The following is a 9808-nucleotide window of genomic DNA, read 5'->3' on the forward strand; positions in this document are numbered from 1 at the left end:
ATATACTGTATATATATATGTGTGTGTACCAAATTTGTATCTAAAAATATTTTAGTTGTAGAAAATAGACATCGCCATCGTATCTCTCAGTTCCAGTAGTGTTGCAAGGTGTTGGCTCTGCAGGTTATTAATAATACCATTTCTCTGTGGTTCCCTGCTTCAAAGGCTTTGGAGAGAACTAAACTATTACTTTCCATCAGGGATCACTATTATTCAAACAACCGCCAAATCACCCACATTTTTAGAAAAGCATTTATGTTTATTTTTTCTTTAAAAGACCCTGTAGAACAGTAATCCTTTTTGAATGCACATTCTGTGATGCAAGCTAAGAATTAATGTCAGTATAATTCTTGCAATACAACACTTTGTGTTACATTTTATGAATGAATTGTGCTATTGGAAATCTATATAGAAATACAGAAAATATAAATCATCTTGAAAAGGAACTCAACTGAGCTCTAGTGGGAGAAAAAGGCACCATGCATTAAAAATTTCTCCCAGCTTTGGGTTGTGACACTATGTGCATATGTGTGAACTGTCTGAGACTCCAAAGCCATGATAGTTTCACCACCATGTAAAACTCCCCTCCCCTCCCCTCCCTCTCTGTCACTCACACAGATAGGCCTACATATATTAGTCCACATTTAAAGGTCAGTGTCACAACACAGGAAATACATAAATGAATCCCCTCTATACATGAGCCACAGGTGTTTCTTTGGTTGAATGTATCTTTCACTTCCCCGCTCTGTGTTTCTGCCTTAAGGGTGAGTGTAACATTTATTGTACTATTCGTCTTTTTAAAACATTTACTAGGAACAATGCACATAAGTAAGCTGTGTTTAAATGCCATGGGTCAAAACAAAAAAACTTTGAATTCTTGTGTGTGAGCTTATGTTTGTCATCCACACGTCTGCAAATGAAAGTCATTTATTTCTGATATCTGTCTACATACTTTTTACAAGATGTCAGTCCATTCGGGTATGCTTGTGCATTTGTGTTAAGTGTATGCATTCATTCACATCTATTTTATGCTCGACATTCATGTTCATGCACCCTGATGTGTATCTGCCCTGTCTGCATTTGCTGTATTAGCGGGGGGGGGGGGGGGGGGGGGCAGAGTAAAGTCTCAGACAGAAGACAGCTACAAGACTTATCTCTGTCACACAGCTTCTGGCCGAGCCATCCGACTGCTGGTTTATCTGCTCCGACACACACACTCTCGCTGGGGAAGTGTCACCCCCCACACCCTCCTACCCCCAGCCCCACCCCCACCCCCACCCCCCTGACTCCCTGCTCACCCTCTCCTTCTCTTGCCTCACCCCTCTCTGGATGCCAGGAGCTTCTAGTTATGGAGCAGACAACAGTCACACACCAGTAAGTGTTTCTTTGTCCCATCTGGTACACAGTGTTGTCACCAGTGAGCACGATGGAATTACAGCAAATGGCTCACTTATCTTATTCTACTTTTTCATGTTACTGTGTTTCCTCTTAATCTTTTTCTTCTTCTATGTCTCTATGATTAATAATAACACATATGAAACAGGAGCATTTAATCTATTGTTGCTGCAGCGCTCGCTCTGGTGCTCCTTGCTACTTTTTTTTATACTTATTTTGATTTTACCTTCACTGCATTTTGTGGTGATTAAAATGTTGCTAAAGGCCCAAATCAGATGAATGCAAAAGTAAATGCTGTAACACATGCAGTATTTTACCAGTGGTAGGATAGTAGGATGAATTAGTGTAATTGTGGTGGTGTGCTGCCGACCAGCTGCGTATAAAACATGCTGCTCTAGGAAAAGGAAATTAGCTTAGAGAATGAAATGAATTAAATCCCTGACTAAATCCGTAGACTAATTGAATCTGAGACTATTTATTTTAATATTAAGCCTGCAGTTGAGTATCAGTGGCATGCTAGAGGCTTGATAAGCCCTGGTGAATTTATCAACCGTGTATCTAAAAGATAGATTCATTACAAATCTAATTTCAGACCCAGACTATCCAACACTTCAGCATCAAAGATTCAAGAAGAGGAAGTGGGGGGCTTCACCACAGGAAGTGAGGAGAACTGGAGGTTAAACATCGCCCCTGCCGCAAGAGACCCGATACTCACACAGCCTGGCCTTGGCATCACCACGACAACCATTACCACCATCACACAGACGGGAGGAGACTGGAGCACTGGCCTGTTTGACATCTGTGGAGACAAGACCACATGTAACATGAACACACAGCTAGAAATTCTTAAAAGTACAGGGCTGTCAAACATATATCAGAATTTAAGGTCTTAGTCTTCAAATTTTAAGATTTAAGATTTTTCTACAAAATTGATTTTGTGTAAATAATCGAGAAAAAAATGGAATTGGATTTGACTGAGATGAAATTGTTTATTTTCAAGGGGAATGATTGCTTCTGTCACAAACTCTCACACGTTGTGCTGACCTGTGCCTGTGATTGCAGGTATTCTCGGGGCTCTGCTGCCATGCTGTTTAGAACTGAGTTTAGCTCACCAGTATGGCGAGTGTATGTGTATGCCCTTCCTGCCGGGATCCACCTTTGCCATGCGAGTTGGAATCAGGGAGAGGTACAAGATACAAGTGAGTGTGTGTATTCACATATAAAATTTACCAATTTATCAGTGGGAGATGAAGATTTCTGTTGCTGTTAAAGCTTCCTTGAACACAAAAACATGTAGACTTTTCAAACCGGTTCCTGCTCACATTAGCATCACCACACATATATAATGTAACTTGAAAAACTCACTCTACAACCAACGCAAAACCAATCGCTACCAAGAAAGTAGAACAATAACAGAAACTTTAACTTGCCTGAGTTAATGTGCCGTATCTCTGTTCCTGTTTTTATGTGTTTTCATTGATGTGTTCCTGCTGCATTCTTGTCTTGTCTGCATATGTGCTTCTGCTTGTGTGCATATTTATCCACAGGGCAGTGTGTGTGAGGATTGGACCACGGTGTGCTGCTGTTACCCACTGGCTGTATGTCAGATGATGAGAGAGATGAAGCGGAGGATGAAGACTCAGACGTATCATGTGTCCACTGCCCTTGAGTGCTCCTGAAGAAACTGAAGACAGTAAATGAGGCCTGTCCTTCTATGATTCAATGCAGACCACAGGATCAGCTGAGATCACTGGCATGAATAGTATGAAGAATCAATACCATATAATGCTTGAACTTACCTTTCATGCCCCTGGGGACACACTGGATAATAAATCAAGCCTATCCTACAACATTCAAAGAAGACTGCAAGGACGAAGTTTGATTAATAGCGTAAACAGCAAAAAGAAGCAGAGCTGCAAAGTCTGAACCAACTTAACACTGCCTTGGAGGACTTCTGCTTAGAAACGATATTATGAATACACTTGTAGAGGCAAAAAACTCATCAGATACATTTTGTATTGGATGAAAAGCAGGTGGCTAGAGGCACGCTTATTTGGTTTCAGTAGCTATCACTATCAGCAACATCACTAGACATCTGGTATAAGAGTCTGTCAGACATCAGAAACTTTCACAGCCAACTTTCTAAATATGTTTACATGCATTCCAGTCTTAACCCAATAAAGGCAATTCTTCACTACTGTAACTGTAACGTAAGCAGTTTTACCTTAATCGGAATCCATCATAATCAAAGTCATTAAAGCCGCTTTAATACATATAGAATTTAGTTGAACATTTTGAGTCCTTGGAGAATGTTAACATCTTTGTTTGATATATTTAAAAGGTCAGTTCACACAAATTCCAAAACAATATATTTTCCCACTACCGCAATCTCGGCATGTTCTATTTTGCTCTTTCATTTGTCTAGTTTTTGAGATATTAACCTCAGAAACTTTGGCAGCCACCTCACTATAATGGAGGTGAATTGAATTTTGTTTGTGCTTCTCAAAACAATGAAAACTTATTGAAATACTCAGCAGCAAAAAAACAATGTCCCTTCTTCGATAGAAAGTGGCACCTTTGAAGTAAGTGAGAAATCTTTGTGTGATATGGGAGAGCTGACTCTTTGATTTTGGCTTGCATGCCAAAGGTCACCAGACACATTAGCGTACTCTGTCTCTCTCAGACATGAGGGGAAGATGAAGTGAAGAAACATAAAGCGTTCTAGACCTTGGGGCACAAATTGTGCAATGGGGGCATAACTCAATATTAGGGACAATATCTATAAAATCAGACTAATAAATCTCATTTCCAAGGAACATTTAATACTACTTATGTAAAGCCAGAGAAGCACATAAAAACAGCATGCTAGGTCAGGTCAGCAATGCTTTTGAGAGTTGTTTTATTTATTTCAGAGTGTGGGTTGAAACAAGTCCACGAGTTCATTCGGTATGGAGAACCACCTGTCTGAAAAACCCAACATACAGGCCACTGTGTAGCTCTGATTACAGTCAACAGTTCAAGTACAGTCTGAAGATAATAAAGCCTATTTCCATATTTCTGTCACTGTTTGATCCTTCTATACCTTGGCTCAACCTCAGGCATTCAATCATATTATTAATCCAATTCCTGATTGCTGTGGTTCCCAGAACTTGAAATGCCAACCAGCAAGAACATTGTGGATATGAAAATGTTATTTATACAGAAAGCAGATGGGTCCTCAAAGGGCAAATATGTAATTTGTTACTCTTATGGATGTGGTCACCCCCCCACACACACCTGGCAGCTGCAGAGAAAATGGGTTTGGTGTCAAAAAAGAGAGAGCTGTGAATTATAAAATCAAATCATGTTACACATACAGTACATTTCATGGAACTAATCTGATGTACATGGGATGAAAATAAATATTTTTAAAACCCTGCAATTCTTCAGAAGTGTACACATATCTGATTATTTGCTCATGTTGTTGTTGACTAATAAGTATCAGAATGATGGAATAATGCCAGCTTGTTCAAAGATGATCCACATTTGTCAGTAAGGATAAATTATTTCAGATTATAGTCCTTGCAACATACAATTAAGAACAATAGTGTGCATGATATTTCTGTCTATAAATGCTTATAAAATAACTTTGCTTTGCATTATGGGTGGGTTCATCCACCAATTTATGTCCCAAAATGTCCCAATTTATTTTATTTTTTTTGCAAATGCACTAATTCCAATCCCAGCTGAAAAACATAAAAAAAGAAAAATATGTTCACATTTGTGTAGACTAAATTATGGCATACTGGCATAGAATCAAATCATACTTATTAAACTACCCAGTATATATAAGGTACAATAGCTACCAGTCCTCACCTATGTGTTGAAGTAACAATCCTTAAACACTTCTCTAAGTTTCACATTGGCTGTGACTTGAACTCAAAATGGTCCCTGTGATAATAGTGTCAGCGATATCTTACTTATGTCTGCATTAGGCTCCAGTGTCTCCTAAGCAGCCTTGGGTGGATAAATCCTTCTTCAGCTCCACTACTCTCTGTCTACTGGGGGATGTTAGTGAGCAAGATCTGCCTCGAGCAGAGCTGCCTTCAGGCACTGTAGTAACATCTTTCCCCCCCGTGCAATGGCCAGATGTAAATGCTTCAGCATATCTGGACTGGGTCGGTCAATTGGAAATATATTTGCTTTGCAAATCAAATACACCCTTAAACTGTACTCCGTACTCTTTTAAACTTTATATCTACATTTACACAGACTTTCTTTAATTTTGGACCTATTAGTTGCAGTTCTTAACTGCTATTTGCCATTACAAAGCATTTCACCACAGCTTTCCTCTGGCTAACCTGAATTATGTGATAAACAAGCAATATGTAATACGTGCTAAGTCAAAGTAATTTCTAGTTTTAAAGAGTCAGTTCACCTAAATTACAAAAAACATGTTCTACCTCCTACCTGAAGTGGTAACTATTTGTGCAGGGTTTGATATTTCTGCCTCCAACCCAATCCAATGAAGATGAACATATACTTTATTTTTGGTGCTCAGAGCATTAAAAGACCCCAAAATTCAACATTTCTTTAAAGAATCAGTGCCTTTTTTACACTGGATACTACATTGCTAAACAGTTTCATTTGAACTACATTTTATTTTAAAAAAAATAGTCCCTATGAGTCCCTATCAGTGAGATCTGTGGATGATCCAGAGTAACAAGGAAACTGTTTCTGTAGGGAGATATTGATGATGATTTTTTTAAATGTCAAAATTCCTGTCACCTGCACTGCATTACCATGAACATTGTATCCACACTCACACACACACACACACACACACACAGCCTTGCCTTACGTCATCGCTACCGGTTACACCTCCATGTCTGAACCGTTGGGGGGCAGTCTTGTCGCAGATCTGAGTCTCTGCTGTCTGTTTTCTATTCCTGAAGCTGCTCAGTGGGGTGGAATCAGTCTCAAGTGCTGATCCAGGGTCAGATTTGGGATTTCCACAGCCGTTGTAGAGGTCAAGATTTGGAACAGTGAAGCCCATCTTAAGTCAGCAGTCGGACAGGGACCATAAAACGTCTCTGCTGAATGTTTTTTCCTGCTGTTTCAGCATGAAGACGACTATCTCCATAGATGCATCAGGTGTAGAGAACAGGCTGTTATCAACAACAGCCCCTCGGTGAGGTGTGTGTTTGTGTGTGTGAGTGGGTGTGAAAATGTGTGTGTATGTATGTGAGTGATGTATGCAGATGTATTTAGAAAGGCTCATCCCGTGATTGTGCTCATTGCACGCTGTTACTCGTAAAGAGAAATCACCACTAAGCAGATAAAATACAAAACACAGCACTGGGAAAAATAGATCATACCCTCCCAAGTTGCACACATACCACAACTGAATAACAACAAGCTGTGTTTCCCAAACTATGCACTGACATTTCTGGAATATATTTGTATGTATTTCACCTCTCTCCCTTCCCTCCATGACCCCTTTCCTTCAATCACCTCATCTCTTCTCCTTCCTTCACTTAACCTTTTATTCGTGTCCCCCTTTTATTCATTTCTCTTCTTCTTCCTCTCTTTCTGACCTCTACTGGTGTGTGTTTGTGACAAAGAAGAGCGTAGGAAATAGAGGAAAAAGAGAAGTGTAGAGAGACCTGCTAAGCTGGAGCAGTCGTCCCCCTGGTGATACTTCTATCCAGGACAACAAGCACCACCTGGGGTTTACATAACACACACACACACACACACACACATACACACATATATATATAGATGGAAGCTTGGAATTTGTTGGCACCGCTCTGCTCCTCAGACTAAGCAGGCAGTTTTTCTGAAGACTTTTTTCTGAAGACAGACAGGAGGGGGATTTCATTGTAGGAATGATTTGACTTCAAAAACCACTGTCATACATAGGGATTATAATACTAGAGATTTGCCTGCTTTTGTAGTTTTTGTTCCTCAGCAGGACTTTTCTTCTATGCTAAAGAATTTATCCTTAAATTCCTTGCGAGACAAGAAAAGGGAGGATCATTTTTTTCTTGATAAAAGCTGTGTGTCCTTTGAGGTCACTAAACAGTGGTAGCTGCCAGAACTAGAAAACATGGCAGATGTCTTTTTTTCCCTCTTGTGTTAATTCAAATAAACAAATATGGGCTGTGTGTACAATTTGGTCATTGAACATACTGAAGTATATGGTTATTATTTTAGAAAACAATATCAAACCGGTAGCAGTAGAATTCAGTACCAGCAATACATTACTTACATATTAATATAAATAAGTATTGGTCGCTTATATTAAATTTGGACACTTGATCTGAAGATGAAGAATTAATTAGTACATCATAACTGAATACAGTTTATATGTAACTAAGCAGAAACACCAAATAGCGAAAGGATTTAACTTCAAAGTAACTTAATCACAATTACAAAGGCATAGGCATGTGGAATTAAGTGAAATTCCAATTAGAGGTACGTGTCAACTTCAAACAAGTCTGATGTGACCACATTTATATGTGAGCTGAAGCAACATGAGGCAAGTAACAGAGGTCACAAAAGGTCAAATAGTTTAGGTTTCTTGCAGAAAAAATATATTTATGAGAAAGGTCAGGACTAATGCGTCACAAAAAAGCTTATTTTCAGATTAGTTTCTTAACACCTGATCTTTTCTTCTTGCAAAAAGATGCACAATTTGATGAAATGGTATGTCCTTAGGCACGGATGCCTAAAGGGCCTCCTTCCACTGTGACTCTGTGGTCACATTTTTGATTTCTCCCTGCAGACTCGGTGGACCCATATTGCATGATGTCAGTGCAGAGCACTAAACGTCCAGCAGAAAACCTGCGGGGATAAACACTCCCTTTGATGGTGTCATGTTGGTTTCTTGTGACAACTTCAAAGTGAATGTTTAGGTCATCCCTTTAGCTTGCCAGAAGGACTTTTTGCCCTTTCACTATGCAATGAAAAAACCTTAATAACAGTCACTTTGCACAGAGGCTCTTGCTTCTTTAATCCCTAGGGGGAGCTTGGTGGGCCCATTCAGGAATCCATTTAGGTAGATGTTCCCATTCTCCAGGGCTGATAATACCCACACACACACTGATGAACAATTCAAGCATGGTTTTAAAAACCACACTGGTGACCGGATGACCCTGATGAAACAAGCTGATTGCATTGGTTAAACAATAAAGTTGTTCTATATACTACAAGTGTTGCTGGAGGTTTGACCTCTTTGACTTCTTTCCCTTCTCCGTGCACCATGGAAGTGGGTGAAGTTGTGCCAGAAACCCCTATTCTGGTTTTAAAACCACACAGTGGTGTCAGGTGTTCTTCATAACTTCTCCAGTCATCAGATGTAAAGAATAATTTATCTTTAAAAGGTTTTTTTAAATAGATTTCTTCTTCTTTCATTCCTTAAAGCCCTAGATTTTGGGGCCTATGAGAATGGTCCCATATCCCACTAGACACAGATCAAAATTGGTGTGATATCAAACCAAGTGGACTGAAGCTGTCTGCAAGGCTCCTTTATACATCATATATTTCAGTGTAGTCTTCTTTAAACGAATAGTTTGCGTCTCCCAAAATGCTGAACTGTTTCTGATAGAAACCACACATTTGTCTTTTTAATACTTGTTGATCACCCTAATTCCATAAAACTTTATAATAAAGTATTTCTGGATATAACATGTAATGTATATACATTATAAACTTAAGCAATTAGTAATTCCTTATTATGTTTTAGAATTTGTTTGCCACTGTTTTGCAACTGTTGAATTGATTTGACAGAAAATACCACCCACACAATATTTCAAAAGGTTGCTAAAGCTTTTGTTGCCATGATATAATATAAAAGTAGGCTATGTGTTTGAAAACTTGCAGCATTTTTGTTTATTTATTGTCACAAATCTTTTCATTTTTACTGTATCTATTCATCATATTTGCATAGGAAACAGGACCCCCCAGAAAAATGGAAAAATGGTGCAAAAAAAAAAACCTTTATTGTTGCACCACATAATACAGCACAGTGTAGCAGACATTGTCAGTGTAGACAAGACCTAACGTTGTCCCAGGGGATGTACTGCTCATTATCCACTCTATTTCCTGCTGGCTGATGTGACATAGGAGGGGAGATGGCATGCAGTCCTGACAGAATGACGCTTCACTTTAAGCTCATGGGGCTTGTATCCTGTAATATCTCAGTGCAGCCAGTGGGCAACAGTAGAAGACTGCTTGCTGGAAAAGGTCAAGTTCACTGTGACTTGGAAAAAATAAAGGTTTAAAAACAACTCCGCCAGTCAAAAATGTAAGCCAGGACCAGAAAGTGACATCTTGCTTATTTTGGCTAGCAAGTCAGCATAGTGTCCATGGGAATGTCAGTCTAAATATTCTAGAGGGTATTATTAGATTTTACAGGAATTCTGGCTCC

General features: G+C 39.2%; 1 protein-coding gene across 1 annotated transcript; it reads left to right on the forward strand.

Annotated features, from left to right (window-relative positions):
- Positions 1 to 631: 631 nt before the first annotated feature.
- Positions 632 to 4692, forward strand: plac8l1 (PLAC8 like 1). The gene is made up of 5 exons (XM_067608472.1): positions 632 to 764; positions 1168 to 1374; positions 1988 to 2214; positions 2458 to 2594; positions 2943 to 4692. Exons 2-5 carry the CDS (start codon positions 1349 to 1351, stop codon positions 3072 to 3074), a joined length of 522 nt encoding a protein of 173 aa, XP_067464573.1. The 5' UTR covers positions 632 to 764; positions 1168 to 1348; the 3' UTR covers positions 3075 to 4692.
- Positions 4693 to 9808: the final 5116 nt, after the last annotated feature.

Source organism: Thunnus thynnus, chromosome 13 (genome assembly GCF_963924715.1).
Source record: "Thunnus thynnus chromosome 13, fThuThy2.1, whole genome shotgun sequence".
Lineage (NCBI taxonomy): Eukaryota > Metazoa > Chordata > Actinopteri > Scombriformes > Scombridae > Thunnus > Thunnus thynnus.

What these genes read in the sequence shown, in the direction of transcription:
- plac8l1 (XM_067608472.1), top strand. Translation starts at nt 1,349, where the DNA reads ATGGAGCAGACAACAGTCACACACCA. An exon ending in CAGACAACAGTCACACACCA is followed by an intron (nt 1,375 to 1,987) that starts GTAAGTGTTTCT and finishes ATCTAATTTCAG; the next exon opens with ACCCAGACTATCCAACACTT. An exon ending in CTGTGGAGACAAGACCACAT is followed by an intron (nt 2,215 to 2,457) that starts GTAACATGAACA and finishes CTGTGATTGCAG; the next exon opens with GTATTCTCGGGGCTCTGCTG.